The following is a 23,565-nucleotide window of genomic DNA, read 5'->3' as shown; positions in this document are numbered from 1 at the left end:
CAGGGGGGCACCTCTCTACTATATGCTGAATCCAGTAGGGAATTTGAACCCCTCCCTGTGCACCTCAAAACCACATCAATACGTGGGGTACTGAGCACCTGTGGTGTGTCCAGTGCCTGACACAGAATACACTTAACTCTATGGAGTAGGCATTATTATGTCAATTTAAGGAAAAAAATTTTATCAAGATTCAGAGAGGTAAGTAACTTGCCCAAGGCCACCCAGCTTGCCAGTGGTAGAAACAGACTTGAACTCAGGTTCTGCCTGTACTTTTTCCAACCATGCCCACTGCTCCAGGCTGGTAGCTGTGAGATGGTGGTGGCCAGAGAGGACTGAGGGGGTTCTGGAAAGGTACCCTGGAGGCAGAGCACTTCTGAATTGCCCTGGACCCAGCCTCTGCTCTGCCTCAGGTACCCCACCCCTCCTTAGGTCCATAAGCACTGCAGATGCTTCCAACTCCCACATGCCTGCTGCCCCTTCCCCAAACCCCCATGAGCCTCTCACCCTGACCCCTCTTCCAGAGACCTGGAGTACCTTTTATGTATTAGGGGAAAATACAAATAAAATCTAATATTTCTTTTGAGTACTAACTGCCCAGAGTTGCACTGAGTGCTTTACATACAGCATCCGATTTCATTCTCATGACTGCCCAACAAGTTGGCCCAAAGTTTCTTCCTATTTGACAGATGAGGCAACAAGTTCAGTGAGGTCTGGAGCCTTGCTCAGCATCACACAGCCAAGAAGGGATGGAGCTGGTCACTCTGCACCCAGGCCTGAGCTGTGGACCTTGGCGCTCTGCTGTCTCTCAGAACCCAACTCCAAGTCCATTGCTCTGTGTTTATCATCACCTCTCCTTCTGGCTCCTGAGATCCCATGTCGCTGGTGGACAGCAGCCAGGCAGTCCAATCAGGCACTTGAGGACCCCTAGAACCCAGGTCTCTGTCAGCTCTGCCCACTTCCTACCTCATTTCCTTCCTGACTCCAGAGCCTTCCCACTGTTTCCACACTCCCTTCCCAGCCTAGGCCCTCCTCCTCCTCCCAGCCCTTCCTCTCCACCCAAAGGAAACAGGGCAGGGATGCTGACCTCCCTCCCCGCACCTGCGCACACAGCTGATCCCAGAACCGAGGTGGCAGGACCCAGGAGGCTGACCCTCAAGAGAAGCACATCCATCCCCTTCCCCCAACATGGCCTCAGTTTCCTCATCTGTAACTGGAAAGTTGTGGAGTTGGGGGGGGGGGTGTGACCTGAGTGCAAACCCCTAAGACAGAAGGAGTCAACACTGAGGTGGGTGTGAAACAGGACTCTCCTCCTCTCCATCCTCTTCCTCCTCCTCCTTTCTTGATCCCCAGGGCAGATGTTTGGTTGACAGAGTAGATCTCTCTGGATGAGCTTGGGGGTGGGGTTGTAGTATAAAAAGGCAGCTGCAATATTATAACATGACTTTACATTGGGGGGAAATAAAACAGATACCCAGTGTTCTCACAACACAGGCTAGAGATAATCAAGCTTGGCAAAATTGTCTCGGCCATTGGTGGATCAGACTGTGGTGGGGCATGAGGCAGGTAGGGTTAACCAGGGAGTGGGCAGAGCTACTGTGGGGTGAGAGCCCCCATCAGCCCCCTCCCCAGGCCCCCACTTCCCTCTCCCCGGTCAGGCCTCCAGCCCCTGCAGAACCCCAGCCTGGACCAGACATGGCCCCCTCCCGGCAGCTCCCTTGGCCCCAGCTCATTAGTCCTGAAAAACCTGCTCAAATCCACGGGGAGGGTTTTTCAGCTAAAATAGCTCCATCTCAGGCTAGTTTTTTCCTCTCTTCCCCACATCATTAGTGGAAGTGCAGCCTCTGCAGCTCCCGAGCTGTGTGGGGTAAGGAAGGAGCCCCCCACTGCTCCCTGGGGACCCCTGGCCAGGCTGAGGACTAAAGGCTGGGGTCTGGCCTGGGGGTGGGCTGGAGGAGCAGACAGAGCTGAAGATCATGAGGAAGCCAGAGGGAGTCCCTGCAGAGCCCCTCACATCCTGCCCAAAAGGACACTGGGTCCCCCTCAATGAAAATTGGAGGCAATCGCTGTCAGCAGGGCCGTGGTCAGCTGAGTGCTTGCCCTGCACCAGACACTGAGCCAAACACCCACTTGTTCCTGCCCGAGGCTGTTCAGGGTGGGACTCCAAGTTAGACTTTCATCCCAGCGCCCAGTCCCCCTTCTTCGAGCCCCACAGCGTCTGCCCCCTCCTCTCAGCCCTGTGGTTCTCAATGGGTGACTCCACTCCAGGCCTTTCCCATCAGGATGCCATCCCTCTCGCCATGGTAACTAGCTCAGAAGTGGACATGTGAACCCACTGGACTTAATGCTGGAAATACATAGGCCTGGCAGGTGCCCAGCCCCTTTTGGGGTGAGCCTGCCTGGGATGAAGCCACATAGAGCTGAGAGACAAAGAGAAAAACCAAGTTCTGAATATACTGTTGGAGCCTCTGGATCCAGCTTTACCTGAAAGAAACCTATCCTGGGCTTTTCTGTTAGGTGAGCCCCCAGGTCTGCTTTTTAATTAAACCACTTTGAGTTGCATTTCTGTGATTTATAGCTGACAAAGTAGCAACCAGCTCAAGGATTTTAGCACGCTTCATTTTTTGGATCAGGAAACTAGGCCCAGAGAGGTTAAGCTACTTGCCCCAGGTCACACAGCTGGATGGGCCGAACCAGTGCTCCAGAGTGAAAAGCTCCCAACTGGAACTTGTTCCCCCTGAGGTTCCTGGAGGAAGGGGACTGGGGGAGTCTCTGAAGCCATTTTCAGCAGGACAAGGGACAAAAAGGTAACAGGTTGCCATGGTTACCAGCTCACTGTGTGGTCCCAGACAAGCAACCTCACCTCTCTGAGCCTCAGGCTGGGAACAAAATGTCTCAACCCTGCAGACCGCAGGTGGCCCTCAGGCAGGCAGGATGGCTGCCTCTTGCCCCCCACCCCAGAGGTCTGTAAACAGGGGGCTCCCCCAGCCAGGAAATAGAGGCCTCCCACAGCTGTCACGCACTCCCCACCACACACATCCACCTGGTTTTAAATGTCTCTCAAATACCAAATTCAATTTCGTATAACTCCAGCAGCTCTGCAGTGCAGAATTCATCGGATGATGAGCCTGGTTTTCGGGGAATAATTCGTTTTTCCGGTGTTGGAGAGGAGAGTAATTGATCCACGGGGCTGATGCCTCCCTCCCTTTCTCCTTCCCCAGGACCATCTGATTCCAAATGCAGCCCTTAGACTGTTAGGTCAAAGTCACAGCAATAAATAGGAGGGGGGCTTCTGCTTTAATATATTGGATTATTCCACTCGGTGGTAACGAAAAACAAGATTTAATTCCCCGAGAAATGCCAGCAGAGAAAATCATTTCCCTGCCTGCTTCTCCTCTCCTTTCTTATTTTCCTTTTTATTTTTTTCAGGAGCAAAATCTTTGTCTTTGTGCAGGTTTTCAGCCTCGCTACACCCTACACGACCAGAGACTTCCCCGCACCTGCCCACCCCATCTAGGATCCCTTCTCCCTCTCTGCCCAACCCCCCCTCAATCATGGGTCCCTGAGGACAGAGGTTTCTCTTTGAATTTAGATGACATTATGGTGCTTAGCACATTGATCAATTACAACAATAAGCCCGGGGAGAAGACCAGTTAGTACCACAGCTCCAGCTGATGGGAGATGAAGCTTAGTGCTGGCTAAGAAAGTAATTTACCTTCCTACTACTCCTCAGATCAAGAGTCTACTCACTGCTTCCTCCAGGAAGCCTCCCCTGATTAAGGTCCAAGTTAGCCACCCCTCCTCTGGGCTCCCAAAATACAGTGGGCTTCCCCCTCACAGCCCTTTTATTATTAGATGGTAGTTGCCAGACTTGTGCATTTTATTTATTTAACAAACTCGTCATAGCACTTGCTATGTGCAGGCCCTGATCCAAGTGCTTTCCAAATATTAATTTGTTTGATCCTCATAACAACCCTATGGTAGAAACCCTATGATCGGCCCCATTTTACATGCAAAGAAACTAAAGCACTGACTGGTTATGTGATTGGCCAAGGTCACACAGGTAGGGATGGCCAGAACTTGGAATCCAGGTGTCTCCTCCTTTAGTCTGTGAGCTCCCAAGGGACAAGGACCCCGTTGGTTCACTAAACCCAGAGGCCCCAAACCCTCCAACAATCCCACCACTTACAGGACTGAAATCCCCCGTGAAAGTCACGTGGGAAAGCCCCTTGGTGTGGAGAGAATTCCAGCTCTGGAGTGAGACAGATGGCAGCTGGATTCCAGCTGTGTGACCTTGGGCGAGACTGCGCTGCTCTGAACCTCAATTCTGTCACAGTCTCTCAAATAGGAACAAAAATAGTACACAGGTGTGCTCGGAGGACTAAATAAAGCCATGCACCAACGGCGCTTTGAACACACTTAGTGAGCACTCAGTAGGTGTGAAAGATCATGGTCTATCAAATGAGGGCTTTGGGGATACTTTTGCCACACTCAGAAAAATAACAAATCCTTATCAATCCAAGTAAATGAAGCAAGCTCTGAGATCTGGATGGAAGGGTGGGTTTTTCTTAATAGTAGTAGTAAGATGGGTGAGTTGCCAAGAATTACTGAGAAGAATTTTGCAAAGCACATGCAATCCATTTGCAGAATTCTGGGAGTTACCGAGATGTGGGAGAGTCTGAAACAGGGACTTACTGCACCTGAAACAGCACTTGATGGGTGTTTCAGTCATTCAGCAAGTGTGTATCGAACGCCTTTCAAGTGCGTTGAAGCCTCGTGGTGGTGGGGAGGGGCACGAGTGTTGGGGGCCCTTGGACCCAGGCTTCATCTCAGCTAGCTCTGCAGCTTACAGCTTCGTGACCTTGACCGTGAGATCCACCTCTCAGAGCCTTGGCTTCCTCGTCTATAAATTGGGATGACAAAATGGAGCTTTGCTGGGGGAGCCAATAACGTAGCCAGTGTAGGAGATGGAGAGGGAGTTGTTCCCTCCTGCTTCTCAATAACAGCAGCCCCAGCCGCAGCAGTCAGCCTCGTCCCATCGGCCTCCCATCCTGTGCAGAGAGCCTCGGCAGCCCTGGGAGCTGGGCCTGGAACCTAGCTCCTTGGAGCAGCAAAGCAGGTTGGCAGGTGTGGTTGCAAGTCCCACTTTGCAGGTAAGGACTAGGGGCAAAGTCAGGTGAAATCCAAATGTTTCTGTCTCCAAATCCATGCTCTTAATCGTGGACAAGCAGCCTCCCTGATTCCTGGGAGAGGAAGGGAAGAAGGAAAGCAGGGTGGGGAGGAGGCTGGAGACCCCCGCATGCAGGTTCATTTTTCACAGGCGACCCCAGAATGGAGCCCACGAGGCTGAGATAGGTCACAGAGAGATCCCCTGTGGGAGGAAAAGTAGGGGAGGGTGCCAGGCGGCCTGGGATGGAGACGGGGGAGTGACCAGAGAGCACTGGGACCTCAGGGAGCAAATGCCTGGGTTGTGTAGGGGTTCAGGAATTCCCATGGAGCCTCCCTCTGTGTCTTACAAACATCACCTGCATGGGTGGGTCCATGCTCTTCATCTCCGCTTCTTTGGCTCCAGCCCCCTCCCTAATCCAGGCAGTTCTTCCTTACAACTAACAGAAATCTTTCCTGCTGCATCACCAACGGACCCTGGCTGAAGCACTAGGAGATGCCCCCGGCACTGCCCACCCCATCTGCAGAGCTGGTGGCGGCTCCTGGTTTAGGGCGGTAATCCTGCTGACAATTAATTGGCTTTTGTTGGAGGAGAATGAATACCATCTCATCTTAATCTTCATTATTCTCCTTGTTCAGCAGAGTCAACACAAGATTAGGTTTAATTTATGGGGAAACAAATAGCAAAGTCATTACTCACTAGGAGATCAGGATTGGATCTGCCGGGTGTTCTGTGCTCACTGCAGGCACGGGGCCACGAGGAAGGCCCAGAGTTCTGCTGCGGTGGGGACAGACTCGCGGGGGGAGGCCCCCAGACCCGTTTGAGGCTGGATCCCTGGAGACCACCAGCCCTTTCCAGTCTTAGAGAACTCAGGCCTCAGAAGACTTAGCCTCCTAAATGTTTCTCAGGAGCCCCTGGCATAAGAGCAGCCCCAAAGCAGGGCAGGGGGCTCAGCTTCTGTGGACCCAGACCTAGCCCCAGTCAATGGAAAGCAATCAGGATTTGGATTCAAATCCTGACTTCTGAGGCCCCTTCCTCTGCAGAGAACTGGGCCTAACCAGCCCCACCAGGGGACTCCCTTGACAATGCTGACACCTAGTGGTGCTTAGAGGAACTGGTCCTTCCCTCCCTCCTCCCTCTAAGTCCCCAGATAAGCTATATACCATGTATACAAAAACCCAGATTTACAAAGTAAACAGATCAGAAAGGGAAAGAGGGACTTTTATCCATTTCAAAATGGTTAAATAGATTTCCACCAAGAAGTCTAAAAGAAAATTCGGGAATTCCCTGGCGGTCCAGTGGTTAGGATTCCGGGCTTTCACTTCTGTGGCCCGGGTTCAGTCCCTGGTGGGGGAAATACCTGCAAGCCGCACGGCAATCAATCAATCAATAAAAGAAAAATCATTTTACCTTCCCTGATCCCTTAACCAAAATAGCTCAGACACAGCACCTCCTCCTTCTGTCTGGGGCAATGATATGCAGAGAAGCCCTGGAGCCCCACAGTCCTTGTCATTTCCAACTCTTTCCATTCCTCCTGCCCTAGCTCTGTCCTCTGGCACGTGCCCATTTTTGACCCCGTACCACAGAGAAGTGGCTAGGACCAGCTCAACTACTTACTCATCATATGACCCTGGGCAAGTTACCCAACATCCAAGTCTGAGCTCTTTCATTTATAAAATGGGAACATCTCTATCTACCAGAGAGGGCCGTTGAACAGATTAAATAAGGCTGTGTGCTTAGCACAGGAATCGGCACCAGTAAGGCCTCAGCAAATGCCTGTCGTCCTCACTACCATCATCATTATCATCCCGTTCATCCTGCTACTCATGGGAAATTTGGTTTCATCAACTAAACTGTAAGCTTCTGATATCTAACTCCCCAACCCAGCTCCTGCTAGATAAAGGTTTTTCCTTAAAGGACACTGATATCGCATCTGCTTCTTGTAGTGTTTATATCTTATAAGACAGAGCACAAAGTTGGTGCTCAGGAAACTCTCAGGATTGCCTGCCTACATCTCCAACCTCATGCCAAACCACTTCCCCACTTGCTCACTGAGCTCCAGCCATGCTGGCTGCCTTTCTGATCCGTCAGTAAGTTCATTCCCACCTCATGGCCTTTGCACTTACTGTTCCTTCAGTGTTCTTCCGCCAGATATCTGGTTTCTCATCATCATTCAAATGTCACGTCCTCAGAGAGATCCTCCCTGATCACCTTGATCAAAGTAGCACTCCCACCCTCACTCTCTACTTTGTTTACTGTACTATAGAGGTCAAGTGCCTAAGTGGATGGGTAGAATTCCAGTTCCACCACTACCTAGCTGTGTGGCCTCAGACAACTTGCTTTATCTCTCTGTGCTTCAGTTCTCTCATCTGTAAAAATGGAAATAATAATGGTTCCCACTTCATAAGGTTATCATGATGAATCAATATATATACAAAGGTCTTGGAGTAGTGCCAGGCATGTCTATTAAGTGCTATATCATGTTGGTAATTATCCTATTTATTTAACTGCGTGTGTTTATGTTTCTCCATCTAGACTGTATATTCCAGGAGGACAGAGGCCTCGTCTGTTTTATCCCTGCCTGGCAGAGAGTAGGTGCTCAAAAACATCGGCTGATTAGAAAGGATCTTGGGGGCCATGCAGGCCTCTCTCTCCTTAATCACTTTCTGGTGCCTTTGAGCCGTGTGGCCAACCTCTCTGCCATCTCTGGCTTCCACACTCCTCAGGGCCCTGAGGCGCCCCCTGCTGGACAGCGTGTAGGTTTTTCCTCGAGGGAAGCTGAGAGCTGCCTCCTATAAACTGTCAAGTTTCCATGCCTGCCTGGCTCTGCCCTCTAGACTAGGGACAGTACAACTGAAGGGTTCGGAGCATGCTCGTTGGAGCCAGATGCACCTGGATCAGAACTTGTGCTTCTCCAGTTACGCTGGGTGTCACATGCCAGGAAAGTGTCTCGTCCTCAGTCTCCTCACGTGTAGAAGGGGGTAGCGATACCCTTGCCCCCTTCCCTATATCCAACTGGGTTACAGGGGTGGTGTGACAGGACGTACCCGGTGCACAGTGAGCCTTGCGGGCCCCCCCTTCCCCCAACGTCAGCCTTCGGATGACCCACAAGAAGCTGTCTCGTCTTCCCAAGCTAAACACCGCCAGTGTATCCAGCTGTCCCTCCAGTGACAGACACGCAGGGACGGACGGCACCACCCCATTATCCAAGCCCCTCAGGTCTCCTCTGTGGGCCCCATGCCCTCGGGAGAGAATCTGGCCTCTGGCCTTCTGGCTCTTTCCTCTGAGAGCAGGCAGTTGGCTGGAGGTGGCCTTGCTGGGCTTGCATCCTCCTATTCACTTGACCCCCACCTCCCTGGCTGCTGTGTCTCCCCCATCGTGGCCCCAGGAGCTGAGGTTTCCCTGGGCCTTCTCGTGACTCACTCCACACTTGGTCCCAGCTCTCACCAGTGCCCTTGGCTTTGGCTGCCAGCCACAGACACTGCAACTCCTCTATCTCCAGCCCAGAGCCCCAGACTCCTTATGGGCCTCTTTCCTGAATGCCTCCTGGGGAGAGCTCCCCCCACCTACAGCACCTTTCATGCCCCCCATATTCCCGCCCTGACATCCAGTCCTTTGGACACCTGGACCCAGACTCCCGGCCTCTCACATCCACTGCACCTCTCCATCCAGCCTCCTCCTTCAGCCCAAGCGTGGGCTCTGGTCCTCTCCTGACTCACCCCCATCTGTTTCCCAACATGCTCAGCCTAATCCCTCCTCACCCTAAAGCATTGCTTTGCCTATTACTCCTTTACGTAAACCTGGGAGCTCATGGGGGTGACCCGCTTGCTTCATGGCTCCTCATCAAACTGGGCTCCCAGGGCAAAGCATCACTTCTCCCGTCTGATTGGCAACTCGGGTGGGTGTGGAGAAAGCCTCTCCCACTGGACTGTGAAAACCCCTAGAAAGGACCAAAGGTGCTCATGGAACAAGGGGCTGTGCCTCCCCCATCGGACTGGGAGTTCTCCGGGATTTGTCTTCCCTTGTCTGACTGCGGATGCTCCCGGAGCAGGGACTCTGCCTCCACCATTAGACTGGAGGCCGCCATGACTCCGGATATATCCCTTCCCCGGATGCCCCATCCTCGATGTGGCCAAGCTGGTGACTCTTCCTGGGACAAGGAGTGTCTAACTCACCCCTGCAACTTTAGGACCCCGTGCTGGGCCTGGCCCCTGGTTGGGGCTTCAGGAATCATGAGTGAATGAATGAACCAATGAACAAATGCAGGCAGGTTCCAGCTTAAACTCTGCAAGCCCACCTGACCAGCAGGTGGCATCAGGGCTCAGAATCAAAGGAAAGCTGGAGGGGCATGGAGATTTTATTGGTCATCCTTTAGGAGAGGAGAGATGTTTCAGACCCTCACCCACCCCCGAGACCAGCAGCTGAGAGTCCTGGGGAGGGGGCTGGGTTTGAGAGCTGCTGGGGAGGCCAGAAAGGGAGTTCCTGGTCCAGAGCCTGGCACCACAGCCTTCCCTCCACCCCTCCCCTCAAACCAGTACCAGGGGCCAGCCTCTGAGCAGGGCCTGGAAAACGACCAATGAGACCAGATGCTAATGACTCTTGTCCGATCCAATACCAAGCCAAGGACAGCATGAAGTGGGCATGAACTGAAGAGGGACACCAAGCTGATCCTTTCTGTGTCCCCCAGCCTGTCACCCCCCCCCCCCATCCTCCACCTCAAGCCACTGGCATCCATCCCTGGGCCCAGGAGAATTGGTACCCTAGATGAGATGCTGCCACCACCCACCACCCTGTCTTCAGGAAAAAAAAAAAAAAAAAAACAACGGGGAGAGGGATCAAGAGAGGCCAGGAGGGGGGCCCCACACACACACCCGGTTCTGGCTTCTGGGCAGCTTGGGTGTCAGTCAGGCGCCAGGCCCAGCTCCCCGTTCCCTGGCCTCACAATCCCAGCCTTTGTCTGGCGGGACCAGGCCTGGCTGGCTCTGCACCCGCCCAAGGGCCCCTGGAAACCAGAGCAGCTGGAACCCCACCAAGTATTTTTCCAGGCTGGGCCAGGGGCCCTCAAGAGACAGAGACTAAGCAAAGGGAGGGGAGTTCATTCATCCCTGTGTTCATTCATTCCTTCCTCCGACAAATAATATTTATTGAGCGCCCATTTTCGTGGCAGGCACAGTGTTAGGTGCAGGGGATTCAGCGGCGGGCCCAGTGCAGGCCCACGCCCTCACCCATCTTATTTTCTAGATGCAAATATATACCAACAAAACCCATCTTTCCCTCTGAGGGGGCTGGTCTTCGAGCATGGGACGGGAGAGGAGTGTGCCGGGTGCGGAAGGTCAGGATGCTACCGACTAAGCCCTATCTACCCCCGCGCCTCTGCCCCTCCAAGGTAGCCGGGGGAGGCTGGAGGATGGGTCACTCAGGGCTCCACCCACACGCTGCTGTTGGTCACCCGGGCCCCGAACCAGCCCTTCCAGTAGACGCAGTCCTGTCCGCCGTGCTCGAAGCGGACGAAGCGGACGCCCGGCCCATAGTCGGTGAAGGTGTGCGAGATCTGAGGGTGGGGAGTCAGGGCGAAGGGGGAGGGAGGGTCAGGCTCGGAGCCCCGAGGCCTCCCCCAGCCACCCCACCCCGGCGCTCTGACCCTCGTCTAGCCCCCTGGATTTCTCAGCGCAGCGTCCCTCCTCCAAGCCTCTCGGCCAGTCCGGCCCTGCCCCGCCCACACGGGCCGTGGGCGGGTTTTTCACGAGCCCCGCCCGTCGCGCCCAGGCCCCGCCCCCCCGCCGCCGGGCCTCCAAACTCACCTCAATCCAGCCACCGTCGTCGCTGTCTTGTGGCACTGCCACCTGCCCGCTGTTGAACTCGGCCAGCACGTCCTCGTGCTCCGACAGCAGCTTCACCGTGAGCTCGTACAGGCAGCCGGCGTCTCTGCGGCCCGAGTACCTGCCCCGAGGGAGCGCCGGGGGGGAGGCTTCAGCCCTGCTGAGCGGGTACTCTGGGCCCAACCCTCTACAGGAGTTAACCCTGCTGACCGGTAATACCAATGTTCCCATTTTACAGATAAGGAAACCGAGGCCGGAGAGAGAAAGTGACTTGCCCAAGTGACTTGCCCAAACCCGAGGACTAAAGCCCTGGTGGGCCAGACCCAGTGTTGGGACCAACGCCAACCCACAGGGACACTTTTTGTTGGGACAGCAGATGGATATTAAAAAACAAAAACAAAAACAAAAAAACTTGCCAACATTTAAAACTCAGGAGGGGAGATGGATTTCCACCTTCTCCTGAAAACCCATGGTCACGTGACTGCAACCTCTAGCGTAGGGAGGCAGCGGTCTCTGAAGCAGAGTAGCCGGTTCCAGGTCGCCCCTCAACCCCGCTCCCCTTCCCCCACGGCCGCTCACCAGTCCTTCACCATGATGGCCGGCTGAGTGGTGTCCAGCAGCTCCTCCCAGTAGCCCTCAGCCTGCAGGTCAATGACCTGCGCTTTGCGACACCACCTGGGAGACTGGGGGTTAGGACTGAGTGGAGGTCCCCTCCCCCCCTTCTCATCCATCCCCCTTCTCCTTACTCGAAGGAGGAGGCGAAGTACTTCTTGACACTCTCATTGTGGATGAATTCCACCCCGCAGTCTCCGGGCAGCTCCTCCACCCTCCAGCCGTCCCCACCGTGCTCCACGTCGCACCAGCCCTCCAAGTCCTCTGTAGGAACAGCACAGCCCCACGCTGGTCACCCAGTCCCTGCGAGGGTGTGGCAGGGCTAGCTCTTGCCCCTATCGTGGGGAGAGGATGAACGTGGTCCTTGAATGGTGTCGCGGTGGGCAGATGATGGTGGGGGTGAATGGTGAGCACTTCCTGTTTGTCCCCAGATTCTCTCTCCCTCGCAGGAGGGTCCTCCGCGGGGCCTGTCTTGCCCCAGCTCCCTGGGGGTGGAAGGATCTGGGAGAGAGACAACTCCCGCCCGCCTCCCCGACTTCCCCCGCCCCGGAGCAGGACAGGAGGATAATACTACAGTCTGTACTGGGGCTACTCTGTGCTGGGCGCTGCGCCAAGCGCCTTATCTCATCCACCCCTCAAAGCAGGCTGGCCTTGTTACTGCCCATTGTACGGAAGGGGAAGCTGAGCTCCCCAGGCCGGGGTGACAGGGCGCGACCCCTCACCTTCCCCGCACGGGTTGTGCAGCAGGTTGCGCCGCCTCTTGCTCAGGAAGTAGAACTGCTGCCAGTGGTCGCGCTCATCCTCGGGGCCGCCCTCGGGTACCAGACCCTCTTGCTGGCACTTGAGCAGCCACAGGGGAGAGCCGTCGACCAGCTCCTTCCAGCGCAGGCACACCAGGCGGCAGGCCTGCACCAGCTGGGCGGCGGGCAGCTCGGCCAGCACACGAAGCAGCAGCGGCTCGGGCAGCTCGTCCAGGTACGCTGCCTCCTCCTCCCCCTCGTCCTCGGGCCGCTCCTCCCCGCCGCTCGCCTCCTCCGCGCCAGCCTCCTCCTGCTGGTCCTCCGGGCTGGCCTCCTCCGGCTGGCCCACGCTCTCTGCGGGTGGGCGGGGTGCGGCTGAGACTCCCCGCAGACTGCCCCCCGCCGCGCCCCACGACTGCGATGTGAACGGCATCCGCCCCCACCCACGCTCGGACAGTCCTCAGCGGGGGCCGGAGTTTGCGTGACCAGAGCCTGGGACCCTGTGGAGGTGGCCCGGGAGCCTGGGGCCACAGATCAGCTCCAAGTCTGAAGAGTGGCCTCAGAGGCCTCAGTTTCCCCTGCAGTGCCGGTAAACCCCATACCTGAGCCGACAGCAGTAACTGATGATATTCCTGACACAGTGAAGCCCCTTAGCCCTCTCAACGGCCCTCTAAGATCCCCGCTCCGGTCACCTCCTCAGGGGAGCCCTCCCCAACTTCCCCTATTACAGCATCCTCTCACCGCACCGCTGGGAGTCCCGTCCTTCCTAGCTTTCGTCTGAGGGTTTGATGGTTTATAAACACCTTTCCCGGGGACTAGACTGAGGGAATGAGGGCAGGAACCGGGTCTGGGAAACTCGCTGCTTCATCCCCCGTGCCTGGCATTCCTGTCAGCGGCTAATGTTTCCTGGGCACTTAGCGAGTGTTAGGCACCATTCTGAGCATTTTAATTTTTACTCTTTAAATCCTCACAGCACCTCCTCTAGGTTGTCCCTATTACCATCCCTGTTCCGTCGATGAGGAAACTGAGGGACAGAGAGGTAAAACCACCCAGGATCACGCAGCAAATGAGTGGCTGGAGCCTGGATTTGAACCCAGGCAGTCTGGCTCCAGAGCCACCTTCAACCACCACAGCCTTGAGGAAATGATTCGTTGAGTTGAGGGTTATGATTTTGACTTCACAGGTGAAAATGCTCAGGTTCAGAGACGGGGAGTGACCTGCCAAAGGTCACACTGCTGGTATTCAGGCAGGGGATACGGGGATCTGAGGCCTGAAGGGAAGGGAGAACAGGGGCTTGGGGATGGGGGAGGGAAGCTCGTTAAAAGAGAACATGTGTATCAAATAGGGAGATGTAGTAAGTGCTTGGGAGGGAAGGTTTCTTCACTCCTTTTCCTATTCCTGGCCCTCAGCTTCCTCATCTATAAAATGGGGGTAATCCCAGGCCAATCAGACAGTCCTGATGTTCAGCTCCTCTGAGGAGGGGGCAAGGGCATTCCAAGTTATGAGGAGAGGGACTGATACCGGAGCTGTGGGCTGGACTGTCTCCTGGATCCTGGCTGGCCTCAGCTGGGCCATCGAAGCCTTGAAAAAGTGGATACTGAGTGCCCAGTGTCTCTGGAGGAGGGAGAGACAGTGGGGAGGTGATGGAGCCACTCTGGGTGATGGGGGAGGCCACTGCTCTCAGACCTAGGACAGGGGGGGCAGGGGAGTCCTAAGTGCTGGGCCCTGGAAAGCCAAGGTGGTGGTGGAAAGAGGCCAGGCACCAGGGGAGGAACGGGCAGGGCCTAGACCCAAGGCTGGGTGTTGCCAGGACCTGGGCGGCCAGCCCTTCACCTCCTCATATGCAGCGTTTCCCCACCGCCCACACTCTTAGCCCCCTGAGAACCGAATTAGGGTTTACGTCTTCGGAGCCCAGAGCACACAGTGAGTCCTCAGTAAATCTTATTTAGTGAATCTTATTATTCAGCACAGTTCCCTTCATTGTTAGCTTTTTTTTTCTTTCTTTCTTTTTTGCCACATCTTTATGATGTGGGGCTTCACACTTCCTTTTTGGCAAGGAGGAAACTGAGGCCCAGAGAGGCTCACTGACTTCTCCCAAGTCACACCGCAGAACTGTGGGATGGCGGAGAGGAAAATGCCTGCCCTGAAGCCATGTCACCTGCCCGTCTTGCTGCCCACAGCTCTCTGGGGAGCTGGGCCCAGTGCCCTCACCTCTCCACCCCTCCCCCTGCCCTGCCCTGTCCTGGCCCTGGTGGACACCTGATGCTCCCCCGAAAGGTGCACCTCGCCCAGTCCCCTCTCCTGGCCCCAGGCCTGGCACTCAAGGCCCCAGATCTGATTACAGGCCCCCCCACCCCCTCTTGAGCACACACAACTCCCCACATTGTTGCCTTCGGAAAGTTATCTGGCCCCTGGAAGCTGCCTCCGAGGCTTATTCACTCACCTGGATTGGGCCCCTGAGTCCAGGGAATAGCTGGGCCCTGGGAAGAAGCAGGAACCCATTCTGGGGCCCTATACAGGGTGTGGCAAGGGGGCCATGCATTGGGAGCAAGAGCGGAAGCAGCTAGGATTTTCAGGGCTGGAGGGAGGGGTGGGGAGCTTGGCTACCTGAGTGAGCATCAATCTGTTTCCCATTGTCTCCCCAAGCAATGGCCACTCTCAGATGGGCCTGGCGAGGAAGGGGTGGGGGGAGGTCTTGTTCCCACCCTGACTCAGCAGGCAACCCCTACAGGCCCAGCGGGGAGTTCTAGAGATGGGGAGGGGGGCATCTTTGGTGCCAGACAAGATGACTGGGCAGTCTCAAAGGGCCCTGAGCGTTGGCTAGAGCTGATGTCCCAACTCTCCCTCACCACCAGCCTGGTCCCCACCACTGGGCATCCAGCCGCACAAATGAAGGACAGCTCCTCCAGACAAGGGATCCCAGGAGGAAGGCTGGGATGGGGTGGGGAGAGGCCAGTAACCCCAAGAAATTCATGGGGATTCAGGCATCTCACGGCCCAGAGTTGGCAAATGGAAGAAGCTGATGGAATAAAAAGGCTTGTGGCCTCTTCCATCCCTGATAGGTCCCAGACCCGGGTCCAACAGACCCTCAGGAGGCAGGAACGTGGTATTACTCATACGCTACTTCCCGGGTAAGCGGGACCCAGGAGTCCTCCCTCTCTGCCTGTCATCTCTCAAGGCCTCCGGCAGATCAAGACACCAGACAGAGGACTGTGCTCCTTTGAGACTGTCTCAAGGGCTTTGCTTGGGTGAAAGTGTGTAGCTCTGTGTCTCGGGGGCCCCCTCGCTCTCTGATGCCCCCTCTCCGTAGCACTCGCCCGCCTGCCCCGGTCACCCCTCCAGGGCTGAGCGAGTGGATCCGGCGGCGGCGGCTACCTGGGTCACCGTCTCCGTCCATCGCTGCAGAGCGCGGTCGCGAGAGGAGGAGGACCCGGAGCGCTGCGGACTGTCCGAGTCCCGCGGCGGCGGCAGCGGCGGCGGCGGCGGCGGCGGCGAGTCCAGGCGCTGCTCACGTCTGGGTCGGGTCCCGGCCGGCCGCGCCTCTTAAAGGCCCCTGCCTCCGCCCCCGCCCCGCCTTTGGCCCCGCGCCGGGACGCCCCACAGTCCGGAGCGATCGGCCCGAGGCCTGAGGCTCCCGGTTCCTTGGCGGACCCAGGAGGCCAAGAAAGGTCGGGAGTCGTTTCTTTCTTTTTTTTTTTTTTAATGGGGGCGGGTGGGAGTCCGATTCGGGTCGTCTCCCAGCACCCTCCTGGGGTGGCTGCTGGGAGGAGGCGGCGAGGAGGCTGGGAGAGTCTGGGTCATGCGGAGGGTGTGGGCAGAGGCTCCTCCCGGCACGACACCGCCCCGCCCCAGGTAATTTTCCTACATCCGTGGGGGGCGCACCCCAAGCCGGGTGCTCCCCGCGGGCCGGGGACCGGAGCGGGCCGTGGAGGCGGGGCCGGGGCGGGGCTCGGCGGGCTGGGGCGGGGCCGCATCCACAGGCGACCGCAGGCAGAGGCTGGCTCAGCCCCTGGTGCGGAGCGGGATCGCACAGCGGTGGCAGAGGGCAGGTGACCGGCGGGAGTGGGCGCGGGGAGCGCCGGGGCAGGGACGCGGGGTGCGGGGGCCGGGCGGGCGGGCTCGGCGGTTCCGGGCCCAGCAGCAGTGCGCCGAGGGAGGCCCTGCGCGGACAAGGCCCAGGCGGCGGGGTTGCGCGGCGCGGCCTCGAGAGGCGGCGCGAGCAGGAACCCGAGCTAGGGTCGCCATCGATGCGCAGGGGTCCAAGCCTAGACTTTGGGAAACATTTGAAAGCCACGAGGAGGGATGGGAAGTCGAAGGCGCGCGGGGACACCCGGGGCTGGAGCCCAGCCACGGAGATGGGGGTGGGGGTCTAGGAAAGCCCGCTCCCCATCGCCCACCCCTTCTCCAGTCCTAGCCAGCCAGAGCATTTCCTCCGTGGTCTCGAAAAAGTGGCTAGAGCCCTTTGGACCTCGGTCGGAGACAATGATAATTATCCCTCCCCCCCATATCTCCGCTCCTCCGTTTTGAGGATGGGAGAGAGAATGCGGAAGGTACCAGACAGGCTGCGGGGCTGCGAATTGTTATTTCCATGCTAAAGACCGTCCGGCCTATTGAAAAAAGCTGGCTCTAGATTCAGAGAAGGCTCAGGCTCCTTTCCCTGCTGCTCCTGTCTGTGTGACCTTGGGCAGATCCTGCTACCTCTTCTGCCTCCTTAGCCTCCCTTAGAGGCTATTGTGAGGTGCCGGTAAAAAAATCAGAGCTCACCTTTTACTGAGCTTCTGCTGTGTCCCAAGCTCCTTGTACCCCCTCTAGGAGGTAAGTACTGTTCCTGGCCCCATTTTACAGAGGAGGAAACTGAGGCTCAGAGAGGCCCAGTGACTTTCCTGAGATAGTCAATGGCAGTGCTGGGAGGGAACCTCCACCACCACAGGGTGCTGCGAATACTGGGTCCTGGGGAGAGGATCAGGTCTGTAGTGTAGCTTTTCAACAACGACAGGAGAGCCATGGCGGTGGGGAACATCAACGAGCTGCCCGAGAACATCCTGCTGGAGTTGTTCACGCACGTGCCCGCCCGCCAGCTGCTGCTGCGTTGCCGCCTGGTCTGCAGCCTCTGGCGAGACCTCATCGACCTCGTGACCCTCTGGAAGCGCAAATGCCTGCGTGAGGGCTTCATTACCGAAGACTGGGACCAGCCCGTGGCCGACTGGAAGGTCTTCTACTTCCTCCGCAGCCTCCACAAGAACCTCCTGCATAACCCGTGCGCCGAAGGTGGGGTGCAGACTGGGTATGACGTGCCCCCAAACACACACACTGTCGTGATACCAGCTAACATTCATTAGGCACTTACTATGAGCCAGCCAGGCACTTTGGGGGTTTAATTCCTTTCTCACAATAATCCTAAGAGATAGGTACTGTTAGGCACCCATTTTTCAGATGGGCAAACTGAGGCCAAGAGTGGCATTATTCCACTCTGAAGGTTATTTCCCCAGTGACCTTTCCTAGGAGAGGGAATGTTGGCCAGTTGGAATGAATTGTGCCCAAGACACAAGACCAGGAAGTCAGAGTCATATTTGCTTGTCCTGGCTCCCAGACTCCAGGACTAGGCCTACTAGGACTGCCCAGAAGACAAAGGGGGCTTTGCTTATGAGAGAATGAGAGATCCAGTCTTCTTCCCAGCACATTCCAACAAAAGGTAAAACAAGACTTCTGCGGTCTTCCAGAGCCCCCTCTTTTCCCTTGCTGTGTTGTAAATGATTAAGTAGACACTTTGATGGGTTGAGAACCTCAATCTCCATTATGTGGCCAAATTCTGGAGCAAAATGATAGTAAAACAATCCCAAGCTGTCCAGAGCTTTCAGATGCCTGCCTTACTTGACTCCCCAACAGCCATGTTCTTGACTAGCATGTTGACAAACTATGGTCCATAAGCCAAATCTGGCCTAGGAGCTAAGAATAGTTTTCATGGTTTTAAAGGGTTACTTAAAAAACAAACAAAAGGGGCTTCCCTGGTGGCGCAGTGGTTGAGAATCCACCTGCCAATGCAGGGGACACAGGTTCGAGACCTGGTCTGGGAAGATCCCACATGCCGCAGAGCAACTGGGCCCGTGAGCCACAACTACTGAGCCTGCGCGTCTGGAGCCTGTGCTCCGCAACAAGCGAGGCCGCGATAGTGAGAGGCCCGCGCACCGCGATGAAGAGTGGCCCCCACTTGCCACAACTAGAGAAAGCCCTCACACAGAAGCGAAGACCCAACACAGCCAAAAATAAATAAATTAATTAATTAATTTTTAAAAAAATATGTACTTAAAAAAATGTTGCGGATACTTTAAAAAACAAACAAACAAACAAACAAAAAAGACACTATGTGATAGAGTCAATATGTAGCCCACAAAACCTAAAGTATTCTGACTCTTTACGGAAAAAGTTTGCTAGCCCCTGTTCTTGACCCCAGTTTACAGAGGACAAAACCAAGGCTCAGAGAGAGAAAGCAGCTTGCCTAAGGTCACAGAGCCCAGTATTGGTAGAGCTGGGACTAGACCCAGATCTGTCTGACTAGCGCCGGAGCATTCCATCACAGAAGTAGTCTGGTTGTTCCCATCATCAGGGTTCCCAGTAGAAATCAGTTACCATGGTGCCTGGCACACAGGCAGCACCTAATACAAGGCAGGCGCTGTTGATGTGCAGGGTTCCCCAGCACGGGGCTTGAGGGCAGCTGCTGAAATCCAGGGAGAGGTGCCAGGAGCAAGGGGCACTTGGGAGGTGGCCACTGAGGGGCTTCCCTTTGATACGAACTCTGCTTTCCCACCAGAGGGGTTTGAGTTCTGGAGCCTGGACGTGAATGGAGGCGATGAGTGGAAGGTGGAGGATCTCTCTGGAGACCAGAGGAAGGAATTCCCCAATGACCAGGTCAAGAAATACTTCGTGACTTCTTATTAGTAAGATCCAAGGGGTCTCGGGGTGGGGGGAAGCCCAAGTCACTGCACCTTGGGGTCTCTCCTGCTCTGGGAGGGGGCAGTGCTAGCCCCCCAGTGCCCTAGTGGCGAGCCCCAGCCCCTCCCACCCCTCCACCCACCCCCAGCACCTGTCTCAAGTCCCAGGTGGTGGACCTCAAGGCTGAAGGGTATTGGGAGGAGCTGATGGACACCACGCGGCCAGACATCGAGGTGAAGGACTGGTGAGTGCTTGGGGCGAGGGTTTGGGGGGGGGCCCTGCCACTCAGGTGCCCCACCCCCACCCTGCCCCCCATCTCCAAGGCCCTGATGGGCCCTTCCTCTGCCTGCAGGTTCGCAGCCAGGCCAGACTGCGGGTCCAAGTACCAGCTGTGTGTTCAGCTCCTGTCGTCAGCACATGCACCTCTGGGGACCTTCCAGCCAGACGCAGCAACCGTCCAGCAGAAGAGCGATGCCAAGTGGAGGGAGGTGTGTGAGCCGGGAAGGGGACAGGGGGCACATTGTCCAAGGCTGAGACTGCAGTCAGACAGGCCCAAGTTGAGATCCCAGTTCTGCTGCTTCTTACCTGGGCTTTGGCTGCTCTGAGCTCTGAAAGATTATCAGTGAGATGATGCTGGTAAAGCCATGTTCGAAAAGATTGACTATTATTAATTACTAATATCAGTTATTACTATTATCTAGGCTAGGGTTCAGTGAACTTTTTCTTAAAAGGCCAGATACAAATAGTTTAAGCTTTGCAGGTTTTACTGTATCACAACTACTCAGCTCATCAACTCTGCCATTGTGTTGTGAAAGCAGCTTTAGCAAATGGGCATGACTGTGTTCCAATAAAACTTTATTTACAAAAACTGGCAGTGGGCCCCTAGACCATAGTTTGCCAACTCCTGATCTAGACCAGTGCTCTCCAGTAGAACTTTCTGCAGTGATAGAAATGGTCTGTCTAGGACTTCCCTGGTCTGGACTCGGCGCTTTCACTGCCATGGCCCCAGGTTCAGTCCCTGGTCAGAGAACTAAGATCCCGCAAGCAGTGTAGCACAGCCAAAAAAAAAAAAGCGAGAGACAGAGAGAAAGAAAGAAATGGTCTGTCTGCCCTGTCCGGTTTGGTAGCCAAGAGCCACATGTGACAATTGAAAACTTAAGAGCCAGTTCATAGTACGACTAGGAACTGAATTTTTAATTTTATTCAACTTTAATTAATTTTAACTTAAATAGCCACACATGCTCAGTGATGACAGTATTGGACATCCTTTGGCAGCTTGCAAAATTTCCTTCAGTTCATTTGAGCTGCACTTAGATAATCCCATGGAGTGGACCCAGCAGGATTTTGCTCCATTTTACAGATGAGGAAACTGAGGAGGCATAGACAGGGGAGGTGGTCTGCCTCACATCAGAGTGAGGACTAGAATTCCGTTCTGCTGACTCTGGGTCGAGCACTGAGACCTCAGCCCATCCTGGCCCCCTCACCCCCTCAGGCAGTACCCCCCTCAGGGTCAACTCCCCTGACCGCTCTCCTTCCCTCCACCTGCCCCTGCCCCCCAGGTCTCCCACACGTTCTCCAACTATCCACCCGGCGTCCGCTACATCTGGTTTCAGCACGGCGGCGTGGACACTCACTACTGGGCCGGCTGGTACGGCCCGAGGGTCACCAACAGCAGCATCACCATCGGGCCCCCACTGCCATGACGCCCCCGAGCCCCCAGCCACCTAATCCCAACTGATAACCTGCTGGCAGAGGTGGGCTGGGCTTGGGAAGGGGAGGTAGAGGCCAGGCTCTCCCAGACTTCCTAGTTCATCCTTGCGCCCCCCAGTTGCCTCTTCATGGAGCCTCTTCATTTGTACAGCCTTCATATGTTATGGGTAGCTAGCTCTCCGCCCGGGGGTCTCAACCTGAATGATGGGGCCCCTGAGGTTGGGGGGGTGCATGGTGTTCCCCCAGGCCCCTCCCCCAGATGCCTCTGAGGGAGGGTCTCCAAGCTCTGTTGGTGACCTAGATCTATGTGTCTACCTTCCCTTGCTGGGTCATTTCTCACTGTCTTCTTTGAGGGCCCTCAGACCTGGGACAGTCAGGACATGCGGCAAGCCTGTGGCTGCCCTGCATAATACAGATGCTGGGCGACGATGTAGCTCAGACAGGTGTGGGAGTGGAAGGACGGCTCTGCCGGCCCATCCTCTGCCCCAGTCTCTGCCACTCCCAGGCTTTCTCACTCTGTCCGCCTGCTTAGCGAGGTGGCTTTGGTCCAGAGGCTCAGGCCTGGTCTGAGACAGGCAGGCCCAGGGTGGCGTGGGGTCCCGGCCAAGTCTGGACTCTGTTCACTTGTCAGTGAAGCCCCAGAAGCCACATGTGTATTAAGTGAGGGCAGGGCTCTCCAAAAGACCCCCCTGGAATCCTGCACACGGCAACCCAGGGCAGGTGGGGGGGCAGGACTGGGCCCTGAGAGCTGGGATGTGTGAGCCCTGGATGAGTGGGATGGGGGGGGGGTTTCAAGGACCACCTGTCCACCTGCATGCCTAGGCCAGGCACTCTGTGGCTTGGAGAGCATTCCAAGCGCCCACCCTACCCTTGGAACTGCCATTCCCAGGACCTCCCCACCCTGTCGGACCACATTCCTGCCTCTGCTTCCTGCTGGAAAGAGAGCAGTTCTCCTACCCCTGCTGCATGTGGCCAAATAAAAGGTGTTCCCAGCCCAACGTGTGCCCTGTGCTTTCTGGGGGAAAAGGCAAACTTCATGGGAGGTCTTGCCCCTTGCCTGTAGAAGCTGCAACTTATATGGCTCTGTCCAAGGTACAGAGAGGGGTTAACATTTCAGGAGCCAGACTTCGAAGAATGAGGGTCCTGGGACAGACCCCTGGACAAGCTGCAGACATCTCGCACCCAGCAGCCCTCCAGAACTGCCAGCTTCCTCTGGAGACCTGGCCGCAGGCTGGGGGTGGAGTGTGCAGATATCTTGGGCAACTCTTGCCATCCCAGGCACTACTTACTGTTGTTTTTTTCATTGCCCAGAGCTTTACTGACAATAGACAAAGCCAAAGAATTTATAATGGTGCCTGGCACACAGTAGGTGCTCAATAAGTACTGTTAAATTGCATTATCTGACTCATCAGTGAGCTAGATTAGGGCCTCAACCAGGGCAAGGACTGTTACCGACCAGGGTTCTTGGCCTCCTTAATCAATAGAAATTGATGAGGCCAGACAAGAGTTTCAGATAAGGCTTTCCTGGGACCCCTGCTACAGCAGGAGGGAGTGAAATCAAGCAACAGTTTCCCTTGCTGGATCCCTCGCTCACTCTGGGGGAGTGGGGGAGTTGGTTCCTTTTATGGGGTGAGGGTAGGGGTGTGTCCAGGGGCCAGGCACGAAGGGTGGCTTAGGTGGTCTGCCCACCCCTTTGGTGGTGGTGTGTGCAGGGGGCATGCGCAGTACCCTGCTTTTGCTCCCCATGCTCTGTTTTTGGGCTCTTCAGAAGTGGCAGTTGGGTTTTTGGTCTTTTTGTATCTTGTTGTCCATAGTTTGCCCCAACTGCACATGCACACAGTTATTTTTAGTCCCTTATAGTTTCTTTATAGCTTGTCAGCTCAAAGAGATTGTTTGTCCAGGTGCAAGCACTGCAGCAAAGGGTCCCAGGTCCCAGCCTGTCTCAGGACCACCACCCACTAACTGTATGGCAAGTTAGCAAAAGACACTCTTCCTCGGAGAATATGCAGCCCTGAGTTAACAACCCGGCCTGGATCAGGCACCCTTGGGCAGTGCACACCTTGCACGATCCTTTGTGGTTGCCTGAAGTAGGTGCTTGATAATTATTTGTGAAATGAAGAAAGGAATTAATGAACTTAATCCCAGCAAAAACGCAGAGCGGTTTTTACCTCTGAGTAAGTCCTAGGGACGGTACGAACCAGGCTCAAGGCCAGAGTTTCAGCAGTCACCCTCCAGGCGGGGGCCCACCGGTCCAGGGCAGGAAGCGGGCCCACCTCCCTCCCTGCGTCCAGGGAACCGGAATAGAGGTCTAAGGAGTGGCCCCCAGAGGGGAAGGGCTAGGTCAGAAGGAGGCTCCGGCCTACCGGAGGGAGGTGGAAGCAGAGAGAAATTGGGTTCCCACTGCTGAGCCGCCCACCGCCTGGAAGGAAAGACTGAGGTTCAGGAAACGAGGTCTGGAGCCCCCCTGACGCCGCCCCGAGCCTGAGGACACCAGATTTCTTTGCTCGCGTCTGGGAAAGTGGCCCCGGCGTGGGGCGGGGCGAAGTCGCTGGAGCAGCAGGCTGGGGCCGCGAGGGAGGCGGCCTGAGCG

The 23,565-nt window shown here is 55.9% G+C and overlaps 2 protein-coding genes across 2 annotated transcripts; one reads left to right on the top strand and one right to left on the bottom strand.

The window, feature by feature from the left end:
• Positions 1-9,503: 9,503 nt before the first annotated feature.
• FBXO2 (F-box protein 2) lies at positions 9,504-15,861 on the bottom strand. The gene is made up of 6 exons (XM_082382338.1): positions 15,711-15,861; positions 12,318-12,689; positions 11,730-11,859; positions 11,563-11,658; positions 10,966-11,104; positions 9,504-10,715 (listed from the first exon to the last, which is right to left on the bottom strand). Exons 1-6 carry the CDS (start codon positions 15,730-15,732, stop codon positions 10,581-10,583), a joined length of 894 nt encoding a protein of 297 aa, XP_082238464.1. The 5' UTR covers positions 15,733-15,861; the 3' UTR covers positions 9,504-10,580.
• A 125-nt stretch (positions 15,862-15,986) lies between these two features.
• On the top strand, positions 15,987-21,973 carry LOC309624311 (F-box only protein 44-like). Its single transcript, XM_082382379.1, is given in 7 exon segments — positions 15,987-16,003; positions 17,332-17,603; positions 19,144-19,270; positions 19,414-19,509; positions 19,618-19,753; positions 20,825-20,957; positions 20,960-21,973. Coding segments are annotated over 6 exon segments (801 nt in total). The 5' UTR covers positions 15,987-16,003; positions 17,332-17,338; the 3' UTR covers positions 21,004-21,973.
• The last annotated feature ends 1,592 nt before the right edge of the window (positions 21,974-23,565 follow it).

This window comes from Balaenoptera borealis (assembly GCF_965194805.1).
Source record: "Balaenoptera borealis genome assembly, chromosome: 1".
NCBI classification, from domain to species: Eukaryota; Metazoa; Chordata; class Mammalia; order Artiodactyla; family Balaenopteridae; genus Balaenoptera; species Balaenoptera borealis.
This window is presented reverse-complemented; position numbering and strand designations above follow the sequence as displayed.